The following is a 22,628-nucleotide window of genomic DNA, read 5'->3' on the forward strand; positions in this document are numbered from 1 at the left end:
TTTTAAACAGTTTATCAATAAAAATGTTGTTGCACTGTTCTTGGAATTGCTTGATGTTGCAGTGTGACGCCATTTCCTGTTTCACCTATCCCAACCCCCCAGGTGTGCCAACCTCTCCTTTCCCCTCCCCCTTTGCCCTCCTGCTGAGAGCTGTCCATCAATCTTAACATTCCAGCAGGGTCGTGGTGTGGTTGGCAGAAGTTCAAAGATGCCCCTCAGGTCCGGGTTCATTGGCCTGTCCAAGTGTCTGTATCCCTTGAGCCTTCCCCTCCTCACACCTGGTTATCCCTCACCTGTCCCTTCCCCTCGCCCTGTCCCCAGGGCTTAAAAGGAGACGGGACCATGCGGTCGGGATTCTGTTGGGAGCTGTTACAAGATTCAGAGGTCTGTCATCCTGGAATAAAACTCTGGATCAAAACTCTACGGCAGAATCCTCTCCTTTTTCTCTTCACCGTCACCTGAACCTTGTCCACCAGAGGTAAACTGAATTTCTACTATGCCTGGATTTGTTCTGAGTGCCCAGCTGCAGCATCCAGCCGGCCAAAGGTGTCTCTGAGGTGAAACACCACAGCTGCCGCCTTTGGTCCAGCAGCAAGGGCCAGACGAGGCCAGGCACGTCCCATCCGGAAATATTGGGATTAATATTCCATAGCTTGATATCAGTGAAAATATACACAATTTATTTTCAACAATTTAAGACCCTATTTTTACAAGGCTTAAATCAAGGGATGGAATAGAAGGATAGAGATTTTTGTGTTGCATCTACCTGTGAATTACATATTAGTTTGGAATAATGGTTGCACAGTATGTCTTTGAATATAATCTAGATATTATCCCACAGCCCTAGAATCCTAACCATGACCTCAAGAATATTTAGCTTTCTATATCATTGCAAAAAGTCTTGATCATGACTTGATTTATCTTACCATTATAAAGGAATGAAAAATTCTCAAAATCATGCCATAAGAACAAACTTTCTTCCAGGATTTTGGAGCTTCCAAAACTGGCTAAAACTAGGAATTGCAGAAGTATATGAAAATATTCAAATTGTGGTTAATGGATGGTGTTTTGTTTTGTATGATTATATTGCTATTGTACTGTGTAATTGTGACACTTGATATACAGCTATTTTTCTAAATGTCAAGATGCGGCTACTAAATAACCTTAGAACTCCAATTCTTGGTTACTAAAATAAATGATTTTCAATGGAATAATGCAGTTTGGAGAGGAGACATAGCTGTTGCTCACACTGTGCATTTTTGTTGGGACATTTCTACTTCTGGGTATTTTTTTTTATTTAGCTCTCTAACATAACCACAAAAAAATTTGATATGTTTTCTTAAGTGCCTTGAAGAAAAAAGAAAATTCATAGTATTTCCTAATATTCCATTCAAATAATGTGTATTTTTTCAGTCCTATACTGAGACAAGATTTGATATTCTTGTTTGATTGGGTGACTCTCCACTTAGGATGCTTGTACAGAGATAGATCCACTCTTACACAAGTGCTCGCACAGTGCATATTGAAAATCACAATTTCAAGTATTCATGAAATTGTTGTAGCTTCACCAAAACCTCCATCTTTGAAGTTACTGAGCTTAGCAGACATGCATAGTGATGCGAGTTTTCTGCCCTCCATAAAATAATTGCGATATTTAATTTTAAAAGCATTATATTAAATTATTAATTACTTTATTTCATGGATTATTACAAAAAGCATTACTTAACATAAATTTATCAAAATGTCCACATGTCAACATTTCTTCTGTCATGGCATTAGTTGTGTCTTGTGACTGCCAGCCTTCTAGAACTTTTGCACCTTTCAAAACTATTTCTGGGCCCCTGCATGTTTTCTTCTTCCTTCAGTCTTTGACACATTTGTCCCTGTTTAGCTGTATTTCTCCCCACTTCCCTGATTTACTTCTACTTTCTGTGATTTTACTTTATTTTTCTTCAATAAATAAGGGTTTCTACTCTGCATGTCTTTTCTATTTACTCAATGCTATAATTCACTCATTCCATTTTGCAAGCTCTTCCAATCTGTGTAAAATAAATTAATTGATGTAACTAATCTAGAGTGATAATTTTTATCAGCCTGCCCAATAATTGTGATACCACTTTGTATTTAATGGGTAATCTAAGTGAGTGGGATATATTTATCTAACCTTTAAATAAGAAATCTCAATTTAATTATGTATTTGAGCCAGCAATGTGCCATAACAGCCTTTACAGCCTAGAAGGTTACTGGTGTGCTTTGCTGCACTAGGAGAAGTGCTGCCAATGGGATGAGGGAGATCCTTCCCCTCTACTCAGCAGTGGTGAGGCCACAGCTGGAGTAGTGTCCCCACCTCTGGGCTCCCCAGTACAAGAAAGACATGGACATACTGGAGAGAGTTCAGTGAAGGGTTCAGTGAGGATGATTGAAAGGACTGGATTGTCTCTGCTGTGAGGAAAAGCTGAGAGAGAGAGGCAAAGCTGTTCCGCCCAGAGAGAAGGCTCAGGGGGATCCTACTAATGTGTTTAATACCTGAAGAGAGAGTGGAAACAAGGTAATGGACATGAACTGAGACCCAAGAGGCTCCTTCTGAATGTCACAAAACACTTTTTCAACCAAGTGCTGGCACAGATTGCTCGAAGAAGCTGGGGAGTCTTTCACCTTGGAGATGTTCCAAAGCCAATTGAACATAGTCTGAGGCAAATGGCTCCTGCTTGAGCAGGAGAAGTTGGACCAGATGATATCTCTTTTTAAGCTTGAAGTTGTTCCCAACTTCAACCATTTTCTGCTATGCATAGTTCAATTTAAAATTTGAAGTGGTGGTACATGTATCAAAACTGTTATACTAGCTATCTTAAATGCAAGCATATTGCCAGAGGTAAAAAGTTCATGGCTTTTTATGAATGACATGGTTCTCCATAATTCATTAAAAAACCCCAAAATGTCATGTAACATGTGCTTTCATACTATGTAATTTAGAGAACCTGACATTTTAGTCCACCTGATATTCTCAGTCTGTTGCTTTAGCAGGGAAGGGCAATTTATGTGGCTAGATGACTGATGGGAAGCTGTACACCTCACTGGAACACTGAGGGTGATTGTAGAGAAAATTTCTGAAACTAGCAGAGCACGATGGAAAAAAATAGTGAGAACTTACGTGAGATATATAATGCCAGCAAGATGTCTGCAGTTTACTTGATGTAGCTGAAAGTAGAAGGTAGTTCTTTGCTATACTGTGGATGCTTTTTTCTTACAACTGAGACATTAGCACCATTTGAGTCTCTTTCTTACTATCCTAAAATAATTCCCCTATTTTAGACTCTATCTCTCTCTGCTACAATAATAATTAAAATCAAATAATAAGTGACTAGAACCTAAAAAGATTCTGTCTGCCTTGAAATGTCAATACAGAAGCCTGAAATCCCTTAGCCATTTGGACTTTGATTTCTGAATCGACCTACATTTTCATTTCCTCAAAATAACATTTACAACTGAACATTTGCAGTCTTGGTGGTTGAAGCAAAGGGCACTGTGTTCAAAATTCTCTTTTATAATTGTTATTAAACACACCAATGTCTTCTGTGTATAGTTTCTTACTTCAAAAAGCCCAGAGGATCTGGCTGTATTATGTTCAACTGCACATCTGCAACAAACTGTTACCATTTGCATTAGCACAATAGTTGGCTGAATAGGCTTGCCTCACAACAGAATATTAACAGATGCCTTTCTCTTTTCTGACCCCATTTAATCACAGTGAAAATAATTTTCTGTTTTCTTTCCCAAAGGTGATAGAAAGATTTCAGTGTGTTGTCTGATGTAGTCAGCTTATAACAAAAGTCTTAACCATTCATTTTATCAGAAATTAATATCTCCACATACTTTCATGTTTTGTAACTACCATCCTGGGACAGTCTTTCCAAACTGTGGTACTTGAAAGCCATATGCAAAAAATGCAATGATTTTTTTATAGTAGGAAACTTCAGATAACTGAAATGCAGGCACTATGTGTCTGATTTGTAAGGAGTTTAAATTAGAGACGGAGTCGTGCACACATTTTTGTAAGACACTATGGAGCTGCAAGTCTGAAGTGTCAGCATCTTGATGGCTACATGATGCTATAGGCTGGCATTGCAAAAGAAGTAGATTCATGACCTATCATGTAACAAATGTTGTTACATGCCCTGGTGTTCAGGGCATATAAATATCCTGATTTTAGCATGAAAACACTGTTATGGTAAGCTGTACCTCCACTCTTTCTTTTACTCTCTATTAGTGGAATCTCATACAGCAGTTCACATTTTCCCTTATTGTTTCTGATCTCTCATGTCTCACACAGCGCATGTGAGACTTGCAGGTTCAATCCATGTCTCGTGCTTTTTTATTAAGCCTAGATTTCATACATTTTCAGTTTCATGCAAAGTCAGCTGTCCCTTCTGTGCAGAAAAGTTTGTCATGATCTATTATCAGCTGAAAAATTGAAAGTCAGAATGTCATGGTTACCTGGTCCTAACCAGATATTCAGGATTAGCATCATGAAGTGGCAAAGAAGTTCCTGAGTGGCAAAAGGTCAGGCTGAGGCTTTCAGGATAGGACAAAGGTTCTCCAGCAGAAACCTGTTTCCAAGCCCTTCTGCAGTGAGAGCCTCCATATGGCCATGGACATGCCAGGCCTCATGTGTGTTAGGGGAAGCTTCTTGAGAGAGGGAGTACATGTCGTTGTCTACTTTTATACTGTTACTGCATGTTAGTTTTGGGCTAATGCTGCAGTAGTGGTTTTGATGGATCCTTGTTTCACCCAGAGCCACCACTTTCATGTTTTTGTATTCTGATGCCACCAGCTGACTCTTGCAGACCATAGCATTATGTACATAGGCTTTTAAGGATTTGTGAAATTTGAGTGTCAGTGATTGTTCAAGACTTATGGCCAGCATGGAATGAGCAAAATTCTGCTAGTAATAGTAACTTATATCTGGTCTGTTGTTTGAAAGCTCATTTATGTTTCCAAGTAGTAATTCTTGTGCATAGAAGAGAATAGATCAGTTCTTCAAAGATGACCAAAATTTCATTGCCAGATGAAATTTCAGAAGAGAATCATTTATCAAAACAATGTTTTTGAGAAATGATGAGATCAGGCTAGTTAAGTTGTTCATTATGTAAATTATGGATGAAATCAATCCCATCTATTATAATTTAAAAAAAAAAAGAAAACCCTATCTTCCCATTTAGTAACATATTGTATTGTTCAGTTGTAGTTTTAGCTTCTGTACTTGGCCTATTCATAGATCTGCAGCCCATTACAGTGGCGCCTGTTAGGGCAAATACTATGAAAGTTTTGCCAATTTTTCTATGATAAACCATGTTTTCCAGGAATTCATACTTAATCATAAAAAAATCCCCCACAGTTGAGACTTGGCTTGGAAAGTCTTGATTCACAAAAATTTCACTTGCATGTTTATCCAGATATTAAAAAATAAATCAGTCATCTAATTTATAAAATCAGAGGTATTTAAAAATAATGTATTGTTTAAAGATCAGAGAATTGTATTTGTTGGAAACATATAATATTATGATCACTTAATCCAGATAGACACATTTCCTGACAATGAATAATTGATTTCTTGCTCTTACTTTACTAATCACTTTTATATGTTTCTGCGTGTTTTTTTCTGTTGGGAAGATCCAGAGTTTAAAATGGCAAATATTTTTCATTATTCTAGAAATATTCAAATGGCTCAGATATTTTCCTTTGAAAAGCTCACTGTGTATCAATGAAAATCTAAATATATAAATAACTCTGTAACTTGTGGTATGATGTTGGCATTATATCCTAATATGCATTTTAAAACTTTTTTTTCTAGATGTCATGTGTATAGTGCTGGTGGCAGGATTTTTTGGTTTAGTTAATTACATATGAATAATGATTAATGCAAGTTGTGAATGTCAATCATGGAGACGTGAGAGTTAATCTGCGTTGTTACTCTTACCTGTGATGTTTCCATAGTTCTAATAGAGACAAGTTTTAACAATGTCAATTTCTAACTATTAATCCAAATGATTGTTCAGATTTAAATTGCCTGCAATTGACAGACAAACTAGTGAGAAATGCTTGTTTTGTAGTACAAATATTTCTTTTCAAATGTGTGTTAGTGCTTTACGTTTCCTGTTGAAATCAGGTTTGAGGAAAGAGCTATTACCTAAAGTTTATTTACACAGAATGAGCAGCAACAGAAATCACATGTTCAAAGCCCCTCTATGTGGAAAGAAGTTTAAAGAAGAATAACTAGTTAGCATTAGGGAGTAAGTAATTATTTGGCTACACAGAAGGAAACTGGAAGATATTACCCATAACTGGAAAGATAATAAATTCAGACAGGATTTTGAAAGGATTTCTGTGAAGTCGGTAAATGAGGAGAAGAAAACGCTTCCAGTCTCAGAGAGAAGGAAACTGGCTGTAATAGTGGTTTAATTGTCTCAGTAGGGAAAATAAACAATTGAGAGGATGCTTGTAACTAATTTGATAAGTATGTCACGCCCTAAATGATCCAGTTGTCATCCACAATTAATCTTACAGGACAGTTTAAATCAACATATGGAATAGATTGTGATGAATGTGCTGGCCAAGAAATGAGTATTTGCTGACATGATGAAATAATTAGCATTTGGTAGAGATCAGTCATACCTCAATGTGAGGAGCTGATAATCACTTAGCTGAGCTTGGTCCAAATTAATAGTTCCTTCCAGCACTTAAAACGATATCAGCCAGACCAAGTATGCAGCCAAAGTCATACATTTGTATTAATTTTCTTCCTAGTAGCTGGTACAGTGCTTGGATTTAGGATGAGAATAATGTTGATAACACACTCATGTGTTGGTTGTTGCTGAACAGTGCTTACACTAAGACAAGGACTTCTCAGCTTCTCCTGCTGCCCTGACAGCAAGGAGTTGGAGGGGGCGCAAAAAGCTGGGAGGGGACACAGCCAGGACAGCTGAGCCCACCTGAACAAAGGGATACTCCAGACCATATGGCATCATGCTGAACAACAAAACCAGGATGAATTGGCTGGTGGCTAGCATCTATGTCTCAGGGGCTGGCTGGGAAATTGCACTGTGCAACACTTGTTTTCCATATTCTATCACTATCACGGATGTTGGTGTTGTTATTGTTATTTTCCCTTCCTTTTCCGTCCTATGAAATTGTCTTTATCACAACTCATGAATATTACCTGTTTCCCAGTTCTCCTCCCCCATCCTGTTGAAGAGGAGTGAGCAAATGGCTGCACAGTGTTTAGCTGCCTGTTGGGTTAAACCACAACTTGCATGTCTGGATTTTAGGACCATGTATTTCAGTCCAGGCATTTATCACTCATGCATCTAATCTGTAAAAATTGTTCAGCTTGAAAAACTGTTGTAAATTTGAATTTAGTGAGGTCTCAAAGGTTCGGGTAAATGTTTCATCATCTCTTAATCTTTTGCAAAGAACAGACAAACAGGAAGGTAGCATTCTTGGAAGACAGTTGGCACAAGAAACATGCCAGGAAACCTGCTAGTGTTTCAGGACAGTGTTCAAACTTGTGCTCTTGCTCTGTTTATTTTCAAACATAGAATTGTTTGGATTGGCAAGGACCTTAATGACCTTCTAGTTCCAACCCTCCTGCCATGGCCAGGGATGCCAGCCACATCAGGTTGCTGATTTTATTCATAAAGTGTAGCACTTGCAGCTGGCCACCATTTTAGCAAGGATTGTGGTTTGTGCTGCTGTACTGTATTCCAGTCTCTGACTGCCAGCCTCAATATCTACTGGTGGAAATACCTCTGGTGCACAAAGAATTATTAGCACCAGGCATTTCTAAGCAAAAAAAAGAAAAAAAAAATCTTGAACAGTTTCAGTATTTCAGCTAATACTGTCGCAAAATAATAAAGGCAAGATCTCACATACATTAGAAGCTCACCAAAGTAGCCATAAGAATCTGATGATGTGGAGCTGGAATAGCACATGCATTTATATTTTTCATATGGTTAATTAAACCCATAGAATCATTCTGTACATACTAGGGTTTTATTGGTATTAGAATAAAGAATTTCTTTTTTTAAAAAAATGAAACTGATAATTACTTCTCTCTGTGCTTCTAATCAACAGTCTTTGATGTACATCTGTTTTTTAAGCACATCTGTACTGTAACTTCCAGTCAGGAAAAGCCTTTTATGGCAAGTAGCCTTTAATGCTGTGTTTATTTCATGTATTCTTTTTCCTTTTCTTCTTAAGAAAGTATCCATGCATTTTCCTTCAATTTAATTTCAGTTGAATTTTCAGTGACTATATACCTTAAAATGTTTGATACAAGAAAAACTTCAATTTTTCAATTTAGTTTTGACTTGTTGTTGAAAATTATGGTAGAGATTATAGTACTAACTTTCTTTCAAATATATCTCAGAATAAGAAGAGAACCTATTTGTCCACTCCACATGTATTATTGGACACCATATTATAGTGCTTCTTATATGATGTGATGCCAAATGTGTCTCCAGCTGCTGTGTATATGAGGGGGATCTGAGGGGAAAGACAGCCTGCTGTGATGCTGAGAGCATCTACAGTGCTAGGCTGCTGCAGCAGAGATGCTGCAGACCATTTATTGATTCCCCTTCTCTTAGTTCTGGAAGGGGAAAAAAGGCATTTTTTAGTTGTGTTCTTCAGGACAGTGCTGAATGCAAAAAGTACATGCTTTTAAGTACAATGTGTTTAAACACTGATGCACTTGGGTTGAAATACATACTCATTATTTAGCATATTTAAGCATGTGAATAAATGTGGATAAATTTTTTGTCATGGACTTACTTCAGTTTAGTGAAAAAATGTTCAGACAAGCCTTTGTTCAATTCGGGGTGGTTGCTGTACATGAGGCCAGCACTGCCTTTTTGAAGGTGTTCCTGCAGCTGTCCAGAGAAGGGACATGGGAGTGCACAGCTGTCTGGAGAAGGGACATGGGAGTGCACAGCTGTCTGGAAAAGGGACACACACGTGCACAGCTGTCTGGAGAAGGGACATGTGCACAGTTGTTTGGAGAAGGGACACACACGTGCACAGCTGTCTGGAGAAGGGACACACACGTGCACAGCTGTCCATCCAGTCTCCAGCAGCATGGGTGGGGCTAAGCCTTCCTGCAGGCACACTTTGCTTCCATGGGCTGACAATTTTAGTGCATCCTCTTCTGCCTGCAAAGCTGTGAGTAGTAGTTGCTGGGTTGGTGGGCACTGAGGAAGAGCTCAGACAAAAATGTCCCCAGCAGCTGCAGCTGGGTTCAGAAAAAGGGTGTTCCCTGTAATTGTAATTGTAATACTGATTTCATTCTAAAAATACTCAAGTTATGTTTCTGATAGCTTTTCCTAGACATACATTTCAAAAGTGAAGATAAATAACAGACCTGTGCTCTGTAGCACCACTCTGAGAGATCACATTTTCTTATTGCAGCTTCTGATGTGAAAGGTGTTAAAGGCATACGGTTAAGTCCAGCCCAGGTTGTTTTGGTTTTCTTTGTTTGGTGTTGTCATGCCATCAGAAGAGTTTAACCAAGCATAATTACTTTAAAAGTAGAATTTCTTTTTGTGAGACTAAGCCTGTACATTCATATACAGAAAGCTTCTGCAAAGTTTGTTCCTTTTGGATTAATATTTGCAGCTGTAGAAATGAAGCTAACAGAAGCATCACAGGAGTCATGTCCAGGTCTACCTACCGTGCTTGAATGTGTTCAGACTCTGGAAATTAATAGATCTATTGAATTTTTTTTATCTTTACCACAAAATAAAATTAAAGCATTTGCTGACTGGTTGTCTAGGAAAAAGTGGTGATGGCCTCTAGATGTATCTGTAAGCATTACTTACTGTTTTAGTCAGTTACATAAACATCTTTTAGAAAAAGAAATAATCTGAGGATAATGGTAAACTATATTATAGGGTAGACCCAAAGAAAAATGTAGGTTACTTCATAAAGCAATCACAGTTGCTTTTCATATAGTTAAATGTAAAGCTATTCTGCAGAATCAAAGAGTTATAGAAGTGGGAAAACATAGCTGCAGGATGAGCAATGGCATCCAAAAATGGTGTTCCTCAAAAGAAATCATTTGAGTTGCTATGATATATAGAGAAAATTTTCAAATGCAATTCCTTTCTGTATAACTTTAGTAAACAGGAAGAAGCGAAATAAATAAATTTCAGAGGTCTGACATCCAGACTGAGACATGCATTTTATAGAAAAGATTGGAAAAACAGTTCAGTTGGAAAATGTAGGTACAAGTAAAAAAAGAATTATATGATGGCTACAAAATAAATACAAAAGATAGGTGCACAAAATCTGCCATATGCTTAATTTCTCAGGTGATGAACAAATATTAATCTAAAGTCTGATCTAGGAGAGGAAGGAATAATGAGAAATAATATCTGCATAATAAAATTCAAGTTAGGAATTGGACAGAAATTCTGGTGGTAGAATGATTAATTACTGGAACAATTACCAAAGTATTGGACCCTCCATCTCTCTTGTCTTTGAATTTAGATTGGACAAATTCCTTCAACAAGTTAGTAGCCTCAACAGCACATGAAACTAATGTTTAATTTCTCGTGTTAATGTAAGAAATCCCACTAAAGGTTCTCTTGACCCCAATTCTCATTTGTAATCACTGCATCATCTTAATTTTTAAGCAATAAAACATGTTTTCAATTATATTAATGTAAAATGTAGGCATTCTGAAAGAGACAAATATTATCTTATTTGCCTATGTATTTATTATTTCATCTCCAGACTTTGAAAAGGGATGCAGGTGTGAATTATTGGGTCCTCATAGTCTTGGGAAAGTGCTGAGCAAGCAAGAAAGGTATGGTAACACATTTAGGGATAAAGCCATGTCACTCAGAACATCCTGTAAGTCCTGCCTGGCCACAGCTCGAGGACAGTCACTCTCCCTGCCGGTGTTGCTGGGCTGTTACCTGGCACTGCCCTGGGGCACAGCTGGGGACACGTCCATACTGGTCCATATTGGCTGGCTCAGAGCTCCCAAGGCAGGGAGACGCCTGCAGGAGCAGCCCTGGCCCCTGCTGCCTCTCTGGGAAGGACAGGGCTGCCCCAGACCAAAGTTCAGATAATGGAGGGAGGGTCTGGAGATGTTCTCTAGCACTGTTGGATTTAATAATGCAGGCCTAGCATTATTAAATTAATATAATATAATATATAATATTAGCATTATTAGGGAGAAGCCTGTGGCCATAGTGCGTGGGATGTACAGGTAAAGGGAAGTCCTCAAAGCTAAATTTGGATCATTGGTCTGATCAAATGTCTGGGGAGAAGGGAAAGGTGTGCACTGTATCCAGTGGTTATGGATAAACAGAGATTGCCTGACCAAATTCAGGCTGGCACTGGAACATCCTGAGCACCCTGAGAACAGAAATCCTGTGAGTGCAGGGAGCAGTGCAGGGAGCAGTGCAGGTGCACGGCTCACCTGGTACACTCTTCACTACATGAGAAGAATGAGGCAATAATTTTACACCATATTAGAAATGATACATTCATGTTCACTTTCAATTGTTATTCAGAAGGAGTCTTCCTGCTGTACTTTAGTTTGTTGTCAGGTGTTTAATTTATCCTCTTCCTGAACATCTATAAGATTTACTGTGCAGTATTAAGGAGGGGCATGAGGGATAATAAAAATAATTTCTGAGCTGTGTCAGTTATAAAAAAGGAATAAAATAAAGTAAAATAATCCTGAAACAAATTTATTCCTTAGTTCTTGACCTGAATCCTTGAAGGGAATTTACAAAGGACTAACTCTTCTTAACTAAACAGTATTCCACAGAAGAAAATATATCTCTAAAAAAAATTAGCTTCTCAGTATAATCTTCCTCTGTAAGAAACCCTTAATTGAATAAAATGCAATTTCCAGTATGAAATTAAACCTTGGGGGAGCCAAAAATAAACGTTGCTTCAATAAAATTCATTTTTTATCCCCAGTATGATGAGATAAAAATACAATTAATTATATTCACTGGAAACAGGGAGAAAAATAAAGAATTCATTTTGAAATAGTGAGCAGAAGGAGTTTAAAGTCAGATTAGTATCCAGTCAAGCCTAGAGAAGTTAAAGCCAATCAGTTTTTAGCTATAAATGTTGCCTGTAGGGTTAGAATGTATTTACATGTGTTTGCATACTCTTGATGGTGTATACTTTTTTTTTTATTATTTTGAAATTTGCTTTATATTTCTCTGTAAAAGGAGGGAAAATAAAAAAAATCCCAAACTTTCCATTGTAAATATTTTGCTTGGCTGTGCTTGCAAAGTATCTGATCTGACACGGTGTTGATTAAGATAAGAATAATGAGTACCCTGCATGCAACTGATATTCATATTGTTTGAATTCTGAGCTAAATTTACATTAGACAAACATTTTGGCTGCAGTGGAGACTTGCCTGTTTTCATGGAACTGTGACTGAGAGGACAGTGGCACCCAACATTTCAGCATCTGTGTATTCAGTTAAACATGGGGTCCTCTATGAGAGTTTTATAGTTTCCATGTCCCCTTGAGGTTACTGGTTTTCCTCTACCCCTAGAGTGCTTATTCTTGCTTTCTTCTTTGAGAATGTTTGTGAGTTTTTTTAGTCTTTCACTTTCCATATTCTTTCATGAATATGTACTTCTACAAATAAAAAATAGTATTCCTGGAAATGTTGTGAGAGCAAGCAGTTTTCAGTTCATATCTCACTGCCATCTACTGTATATGCTGGAAAACTGCACTGTGGGAAATGCATTGCATTTCAGCAGTGTAAGATGACTCTTTTCCCAGTTAATTTGCCCTAAATTTAAGGAAAAAGACTACTGAACTTTCAATAGGCTATGACATGTGAATTCTTTATGTAGGAATCAGTATTTCTTTAACAGATGACAATGTCTGATTACACCATATTGTCCAGCAGGAAAGAACATCAGATCATATAGTATTGCTTAGTTAGTTTGTATTCAGGCCAGATGAAAAATAGATGGGTAGTTTGGGAGAAAAAGAATACCTCACTCAGCTTATTCTTGTCCTAAGTAGTAATTTCTTTAATTTCTTAATGGAAATGCCAAAACAAAAACCTAGCAGGATTTAGATGCAGGAACTTGAGATATTTTAATATTCCTTTTAGTTGAAGAATTAGTCTTTGAATCTTTTAAATTAGCTTTCATCTAAGTGTCTGATGTATGCAAATATCAAGTATATACAACACTAAGTGCTGGTTGGGATAGATATAATAATTTACCTAAAGCTGTGACATTATTAAGTTGTAAATAAACTATCAGGATTCTGGGTGTCAGGAACTGAGTAAGATATCAGTCAGATCAGCTTTGCACTGAGTGCTTTTGTAATGGTTTGTGTAGAAATTGCAAAGTTTACTCAAGAGAGAAATTTTTCTGATTTCATCAGGAAAACTGGCATCAAATAGACAAGAATGCATGCAAAACATCAAACTCTGTGTTTGCATAAGTGAATTCCAATTCTTAGTCTATTATTAATTTCATAAGACTGGGAATATAAATTTATACAATTAGCTACCAGTATTACACCAAAAAAAATAAAAGAAGACCAGTAAGCTTGCAAACTCAGGCATTGCAAAGCTGAAGAAGTACCTTCATTTGCTTCTTATTTTAATCTGTTTTGATGATGGCTATAACTATGTTATGGGTTTTTTGTATTCCTATTCAGTATTTGTTGTAAGAACTAACTTGCTGAACATTATTTAACCCTTGCAAATGAAGAAAGAATGATTAAAGAATTCCTTACTTTTTGTGATGCCCATTGTTACCATGTTTCATTGCTTTGCAAATGTTTATTAACCCACCTTTACACATTCTGGTCCTTGGGGATTTGAAATGGTGTCGTGGGCAGCTGATGTACTCTGTGTGATCATTCCATCCCTTCTGCTCTCTTCAGAGGCAAATATGTGTTCACAAGACTTTGTCAAATGACATCAGAAATTCATCCAGGAAAATGAGGAAGTGGTTTCTGACACTTGACCCTTTCTGTTGCATCTCATAAACCTTATTTCTTTTTCTGTGTCACCATCCAAGACAAAATGTCTTTCACTCCTTGTCCAAAAAGATATTTTACTTTGGCTGATTTCCTCCAAATCATGTTCCTCCTAAAGAACATATTGGGCACAGAAAATTTCAACATAAATGTTATGGCATTAAAAAAATCCACAACTGCAAACCAGTTTAAGAAAACTGTCATGAATTCAGTAGCAAGTGAGATTGGTAGAGATACCCATGGGTTGTGGTTTGCAAAGTTACTAAAGCTGTGTATGTCCCCTTCTTCTGGGCCACTTGTCAGTGTTGGTTTGTAAATCATGCTTTAGGAAGAGGATGACTCTGTAGCAGTGAGGAATTTTTTTTCCATTGAGTGTGTGTTTATAAGATTTCTTAACAATTTGTGCATTTCTCTGGCAGTTTCAGTATCCAGAATTTTTAACTGAAAGCCTTGGGAAATAAATTATTTCTGGGAATAATTTCTGGACCGAATTCTTTGTTTGCTCGGTTTTTGGAATTTTGCAGTCAGTGTTTATGTGTAGCTTGATGTGTGGTGCAAATGCAAAATAAGTGATGAGGCATTTGTGGGTCTGTGCATGACCAGTGTTCGACCAGAGGGGGCTCCTCCAGAAGCTGACATGAGGAATGGCTGAGGCAGCTGGAGAAGGGGAGGATCAAGGGAGACCTTATTGCTCTCTGCCACTGCCTGGAAGGAGGCTGGAGCCAGGTGGAGGTCAGGCTCTTCTCCCCGGCAGCAAGAGACAGGATTAGAAGACATCGCCCCAAGCTGTGCCAGGGGAGGTTCAGGCTGGACATCAGAAAGAATTTATTCACAGAAAAGGTTGTTAAACCAGGGAGGTGGTGGAGTCACCATTCCTGGAAGTGTTCAGGAAAAGACTGAGCATGGCACTTAGTGCCATGATCTAGCTGGCAAGCTGGTGATTGATTATACTGAATCTTAGAGGTCTTTTCCAGTGCCTCAATGGTACTGTGATTCTGTGATTGTGACATGGTTAAGTGGCAAACATGGTGATGGTGCTTTACTGGTGGTTGGATTTGGTGATCTTAGATGACCTTTCCAACCTTAAAGACTCTATTCTATGATTCCATGACCTGCCATCTTTCTCTTGAGTTGATCTCATTGACTGGTTAATCACTGAGTATCTTTCCTCTGCTGTCATTAATTCCCTAATGTTGCCATCCTTCAGAGATATGTCTTGCTAATAACTTTTCTGGCTTTCCACATTAATGAAATGCTGCCACACACAAGGACTGTGGTACTGTGTTTGTAGGAGCATGATGTACAAACATGCAGCATTTATCTCCTTAAAGGACAGGTGAAAGGGGAGGAAAGACTAAAAGGTGTATTTAGCAGGGTCTGCTCTTATCTTAGGATTCCCCTGTGCCTTGCTACTTGTAGTGAAAGTTCTGGGCATGAAAGTCTACAGAAGGGAAAAAGGCCCACACATGTAAATCCCATCATGCAGAAATCATCAATAGAAGAGAAAAGCATTTTAAATAAGGAAGGGAGCATTAAGCATTCTGGTAGCTCTATTATGGTGATTTATTTGTATGTAAGACTGCTGAAATTATACTGTGAAATAAAACTGCAGATGGTTGTTTTGTTCTTCCCTTTTATTAAATGTTTTAAATTTGCTGCCCTCATGTGGCTGCATACTATACTTTCTCTGCTGAAATTCCCAATGGACAGGATTCCTTAGGACAACTGTGCTTGCAGCAGTGTTTATACACCAGATGGACAGTTCAGGCACTGAACTGGTGCTCTCTGGCTGAGTCAAGAATCTCAAGAAATGTGGCTGGGATTCCCTGTGAATACATTTGCTGCCTTTTAACTCTGGAGGGCCAGGACTGCCCTGGGTGTTAGGAATCTGATGCCCAAATTCTGTCTGGAGAAAACTGCCTTTGCAGCTGTCAGAAGGTGCTAAAGGCTCCCTCTGAACCAGGTAATGTGTATCCCCAGCTGGCCAGGTGGGTCCATGTAAAAGGGATACCCAGTATTTCCAAGCATCTTTCAGCTTGGGGTATGAGACAAACCAGAAAACTGAACACAAGGGCATGAGTTATAGGAAGAACACAGATAAAATGGTACAAAAGCAACATAAAATGAAGAAAAATAACCCAGCAAAATCCAGTTTAAGATTGCTTTTGGAGTTTTTTTTTGTAGCTGTTACTCTTTGGTGTGTGGACAGTTGCTGGGTATATGAGCATAAATAATGGGGTTTTTTTCAAGGAATGCATGTTCTAATTGCATGATAACCTATATTGGACCATTACCATTTAATGTTGCCATTAAAACACATTATAATATTTCATTACATAGTGTATTAGTTGCCCAGATACCTACCAGAACTAAGTGGTCAGAGCAAAAGTTTAATGAATAACACTGTAAAGATGCCACCCATTGGGATAAGTTACTTAAAAAATAAAGACTTACTCATTGGTAATTTATAAAGCAAATTGCAAAACTGAATTTTTAAAAATTGGAATACAGAGTTTAAATTACAGTATTGCTTCTACAGAAATAACCTGTGCAGAAATGCAAGATATAGAATGATAGATACATTGGGCTTTCAAGGCTTCTATTTTAGTAGGAAGCTGAACACTGAATTCAGCTACATTTCACATCTTTCTTGGACCCTATAGATTTCAGTGTACACATATGACTTTACAGAGAATTAAAAAAAAATATGTAAATCATGTTCAGGGCTGACTTTGATACAGAAATTGAGGAGCCTGTTTTTAGACCATCAGAGATAAAAAATGCTTTCCAACAAAAATCTAGTTACCTAGTTTGTATGCAAGGGAAAACACAGTCAAAATAAATATAAGAATACAGTATGCAGTATATCTGAACAGTGCTCAGATATCCTGCTCTTAGCATGAATTATTTGTATTTGCTCCCCTTGCTGCTAGCATCAAAGTCTTAAAAAAAAAAAAAGGGACAGCAGTCATAAAACAAAGACTGAAGATGACGCCTGGAGAGCTATAACTCAGAAAGCAGAAGCAAGGTGCACTGCCATCTGCCAGACAAAAAGCAGATGAGCATCCTTCCACTAGGAAGGACGTAATGTCACTTAAAAGATCAGTGCTGACTGTGGATTCCAGGCAGTTGCAATGGATTGTTTGCTTGCTTGGATACTGCTTCTGATCAGGAGAGGTTTATAATTTAATTGGATCAGACTTAATATCTCAGATATTCATATAACCATAGAATGGTTTGGGTTGGACCTTACAGATCATTTACTTCCAAACTCCCTGCCATGGGCAGGGACACCTTCCATTAGACTGGGTTGCTCAAAGCCTCATCCATCCTTGGCCATGAGCACTTCCAGGGGTGGGGCAGGCACAACTTCTCTGGGCAACCTGTTCCTCACTACCCTCACTTCAGCAGCATACTTTGTTTGAACTCTAGTCTTCATAATCAGTTTGTTCTTGCTAATCTCTAATCTCTGTTACGTTCTACTAACAGTATGGGAATTGATGGTTACCCAAGAAATACCTTTTATATTCAGTTTTCTGGTTAAAATGACATTTGGAATTTGGGACTCTTAGCATCACCAAATCATCTAGATTTTCTCTTTGTGGTTTAATATTGTCCTGAAAATAATGAAACTTAATCTGTATAACAGGACAATTTGAGATATGGTGAGCAGCCATAATTTTCTTCTAACAGAAGAACAACTATCTTTCATCAGTGGCTCAGGGATGTTGCCTCTGCATGGATAGCTAGTCCACAGCACAGGTGGAAGTTAATTTGCCTTTGTTGTCCCTTGGAATAAAAAAGCAGGGAGGGAGACAATTGCTGCTGAGCAGCAGAAGCACTGCAATGTGCTTGTGGCACAGTGACATCAAATCAATGAGCTCTAGACCTGTTCATTTCTATTTTAAGGATTTCATATGGGGAGTGTGCTGGCAATTTGGTTTGATGTTTGTATTGCAGGAGCTACTTTCTAAGGCTTAGATAGAGATACCAACTGTGTTGTGTGTTATTTTATCAGCTCAACTCACAGTTTTTTAGAGGAAAAAATAATAGGATCTTTCATTACCTTAAACTTATAGTAAGAAATTAATCTAGTTCCCTGGAGGAGGTCATAGAGAAACTAGATGAGACACTGACTGAAGTTTATATTTCTTTTACTGATTAGTCTATTTAGTTAAAAACCCCAGAAGGTAAGATCACTGAGCAAACTGGGTAGGAAATTTCCAGTAAAGCTCCTGATGATTCTGCTGGTCTTGTGAGAATCAATTGACCAGCACAATTGGTCACTTCTCTCATATTATTTCCCCTCATCTACTCCTCTTAATAAGCATTTCAAAGATTTGGATAAAAATATTTAGTATATTGAAAGTGCAAATTAGAATACAGGGTTGAGAAATACATTAATGCAAGTTCTGATGTCTTAAAATATACCAACCAGTAGAATTCCATAAAAAAATATTATATATTGAAATTTCTGTAATTCAAACCACCTTATTGTAATGCCACTTTGTGTCAAGTGTTCCTTCCCTCTGACCTCATTAGGCGTGCCTCGTCATTAGATACACTGTTACTAAAGAGTTTTAACTTAAAAGCTGCTTTGATTAATGCTTGGTTGGACTGAGGATTTATTGTGTAGGATTAACTAGATTTAAAAATGGCAAAATGCCATAGTAACTTTAATGCCAGACTTTAATGAGAAGCAGTAGTAAACTCCAAGGAGCCTTATGATTTTTAATATGGACTAAACTCATGTGCTTATTACCTTAATGTCCTGTCCTGTTTTATATACTAGTACTCCAATAATTCCTAGAGAATAGTAGCCTAGAAAGTGTATTACAAACGCATAATCTGAAGTATGTAGATATCTTTAATGAATCATAATGTTGATAATTTTATAACCAGATTTATTCAGTATTATTATCAAATAGAGAAAAACTCTTTGCACTGGTTTGGGCCTTTTTAATTAAGAAACAATATGGAAATAAGACAAAACCAGACTGGCAAACATTTTTCCCAATAAATAATGTACTAACAATGTAGATTAAAAATGCATTTTCACATTTTTGTGTAATGTGCTATTCGAATTTCTTTTTACTGTCTTCTTAAGTTCATTAAGTGCTCCTGAAAGTTTATAAAGTTGGCGCTTCTAGAGTTTAATAACCTTATTTTTTTACTATTGATCACATATTTTAGTATATGATACTGCCAAGAAAATCCAGACCATTCTCACATCCGACAACATTTGGTCGTCTCCTTAAATCCTACTAGACTTGATAGGATTTAAACATATACTTAAAAGGTAATGCACTGCTCAATGAGGGCCTTTGTATCTGACATTTTTTCTGTCCATGCTATCTTTGCTAAGATAACCAAAGGGCACTGATTTATTATTAGAGCTAAACAGGAAAAACTTTCTCATTCAAAAAGCTTGTAAACTTTTTTTTTTCTGAACTGATGGTGATTTCCCAATTTTGTTTATTTTTCAGCGAACTTTCAATAGCAGAAGCATGTAATTAAATTTTTGTTTCTGCACAGTTATATACTGTGAGAATTAGGCACAATGTACTAATAAGCAATATCAAGAGTTCTGGTACTGTCTTTGCCAAAGCAGGTAGGATGCCATCCAACCAAGTTCTTGGGCTCTAATGCCAAATTTCTCATTGAAGTCACAGATGTGTTGGACATGACTTAAATAGGATTACTCACTCAAACAAATTTACACAAGGGTCTAAGGCATATATCCAGCTTCCAGTGGGTAAGGAGCCTGCGTTCTCATTTGGCTCTGGGCCTTGGGCACTTGCATAACGTTGCTTGTGTAACTTACCCTGCCAAAAATGAAACCTGCATCAACATGGTTACTCATACCAGAAAAATTGTGCCTGTGGACAAGTGATGACAGTCAGGGATCCTGCTTCCTTTTGTAACACGCTGAAAACTTCTGTTTTCACTGATGATTAAAGCTCTTTAGCCAGCATTACCATTGCAGTCCCTACTGATAATTTCTCTTCCACTGAGTTGTTTTTGTTGGGTTTTTTGGTTTTTTGTCACTTCTGGATTCTTTACTTGACTCATTGCTATTATTTGTTTTTCCTTTTTTTTTTTTTTTTTTTAGGGAGAAGGCCAGCAAAAACGAAGGACAAAAAAAAGAAGAAAAAGAATTTGATGGAAAGGGCTCAGAAGCAGCACAGCATCTTTTTAGCAACAGATAAAACAAGCCAGTAAAGACTTGATTTTCCTTAATGTATTTTTTTTTTTGCAAAGTGCACAAAAGCTGCTATAACCTCCTGCCCGTGGATGCACTACAATTCAGCTGCTTTGACAGTATTGGTGGCAAATAACTTGTGAAAATAAAGCCCACAAGCTTGTTTGCTTTATTTATATATTTTTAATTTTATATTTTCCTGTCATTTTTGACCTGAAGACTTCAAGGTCAGGAGTGCACTGAGTTGGATCAGTGGAAGTGGTCCTGAAGTGCATCAGCGACATTGTTCTGAGTGCCTGGTCAACATGTTGGCAAGGAAAGAAACCTACACAGCACCAGTAGGTGGACCTGTGCATATTTAAATAAGCAGGGGGAAAAGGAAGTCTTGGAGGTGCAGGTACAATTGGATTTATGGCCTTTGTTTCCTATATTTGTACATTTCAAGAGTAAATGGATATGACTTACCTACTGAGTGGTAATGTACATTGTTCTCACACTTGCTACATCGACACAGTTGTGAAATAAAACTGCTTTAAGACAACATGCTGCAGGATTCACTGCTCAGACTCACCCAAGCACAACAGGCTGTGTGTACATAGTACTCTGTCTACATATAAATGAACATATTTACTGTACATCTATGCATTTTTATGTATAATACTTTATACATGTTTAAAGGTATGTTCTGTTGGTTCTAGTAATGTACTTTAAATAATCCAGTAAATGTTTACTTTTTGCTATGTTTTAACTATTTTATCATGTTTCTCAATAGTTACAAACTGGATTTTTTTTTCTCATTTGCAAGGCACACATTTGCAGAACTACCTTGCACTGACCCTCACAATGGAGTGTCAGCTCTGAAGTATAATTGCCAGACTAGTAATCCACAAGATCTTTCTGAAATTCAGTACTTCTGTCTTTGCCCCCATGTATTTTGTCTCAGAAAGAGAAGTTTAATGTTTTTTAAGACGAGGCATGATGATGATAGAAGTTTTGAGTGTCAGGAGAGAAATTACTTGTAAAGTTCTTGGTATCTAAGACTGTATATGTAGTTTGGGATTTTTTTTTTTCCCCAATGTAATGCAGCGCTTTATTTCAGTTAGTCCTGATGCAGTCAGATAAGAAAACAAATAATTTTTCTCCCTGAATAAGAGAGAAACAAAATAAAGGTCATGTAAGGTCAACCATTCAAAAGTATAGAAAACACCAATTCCCCAGTATTGCTGATTATTTGTAGAAGCTTGACAAATTTATTCTGCAGCTGTTGTTTGCTTTGGGATATTTTTTGGGGGGGAGAGGTAATTTTCTGTGTAGGACATTAAAATGGCACAGGATATGTAATTTGGTAATCTAGCATTATTGGGCTAGCATTCAAGGTGATTTTTGGAAACCTGACAAGGAAAGCCTACACTAAAATGACTGTCACTTAAGAGAAATTATTTCACTTTTAGACCTAAAACTTGCATACGACCTACACAAAAAAAATGAAGCAGCAGAACAAACCCCAGATCTCCACAAACCTCTTTTTGACATATACTTTAGAATAATCCCACAAATTCCAGTTTTAGTTTGATGGGGCTTATGTTTTTCAAATAAACTAGGGAAATAAAGCATCTGTAAGCACAAATATATCTGCATTTAGCTATGACAAGTGTTACTACCAAAATGTACATATGTTAGACACATATGAATGTTCCATCAAACTGCTTGTGGACTTCCACTCAGCCGTGAGGTTTTCACTGTATGTTCATATTTACCTAGAACATAATAAAGTTACAGACAGTAAGATTGCTCTAATCCTGGGATGCTATTTTGGACATAAAATGCTCACTTAAAAAGAAAATAAGAACTGTAGCTGTCTGTCTGCTTATTGGTTATCAAATTTGGCTGTAAGTTCAGTTATGCCCTCATACAAGCCTTTCAGTAGTGGTTACAAATATTGTATTAGGCATGTCATGGAAAGAATGCTTCAAAATACAATAAAATGGTGTCACAAACTCCTGAGTAAAATATTTTTGGTCCTTTTAAATTCAAATAGCATATTCTTATGGAATTTCATACATGTAGAAAAATTGCAGAAGGTAGGGAGATGCAGATTTTCTCGCACTGGAGTAAAAAATGTGAGGGTTTTCCATACAATTATTTTGTTTGAAAAGACCCTGAACATTAGATAGACATTGATTTCTCCTGTACCACTCACCTTCACACCAACACACCTACACTTGGGAGTGTAGAATGAAAAAAAAATTGTCCCTAAGTAGCCCTCTGTAGCTCCTCCTTTGTCCTGGACATCCTGCCTGTGCATGGTGGACCCTGTCAGTGTGTCCATAGCCCTGGGGTTTTGTAGGATCACACTCTGGAGGTTTGAAAGGAGGGTTCCTTGGACATT

General features: G+C 37.4%; 1 protein-coding gene across 1 annotated transcript in view; it reads left to right on the forward strand.

Moving 5' to 3' along the window:
• Window positions 1-22,237, forward strand: part of RSPO2 (R-spondin 2) — a 104,763-nt gene extending 82,526 nt beyond the window's left edge. Inside the window, 1 exon segment of the mRNA XM_071421376.1 lies at window positions 20,150-22,237. Within this exon segment, the coding sequence (XP_071277477.1) occupies window positions 20,150-20,259 (110 nt within the window). The 3' untranslated portion in view covers window positions 20,260-22,237.
• Window positions 22,238-22,628: the final 391 nt, after the last annotated feature.

Source organism: Agelaius tricolor, unplaced genomic scaffold (assembly GCF_023055355.1).
Source record: "Agelaius tricolor isolate 1412-34295 unplaced genomic scaffold, bAgeTri1.0.p SCAF_2, whole genome shotgun sequence".
Taxonomy (NCBI): domain Eukaryota; kingdom Metazoa; phylum Chordata; class Aves; order Passeriformes; family Icteridae; genus Agelaius; species Agelaius tricolor.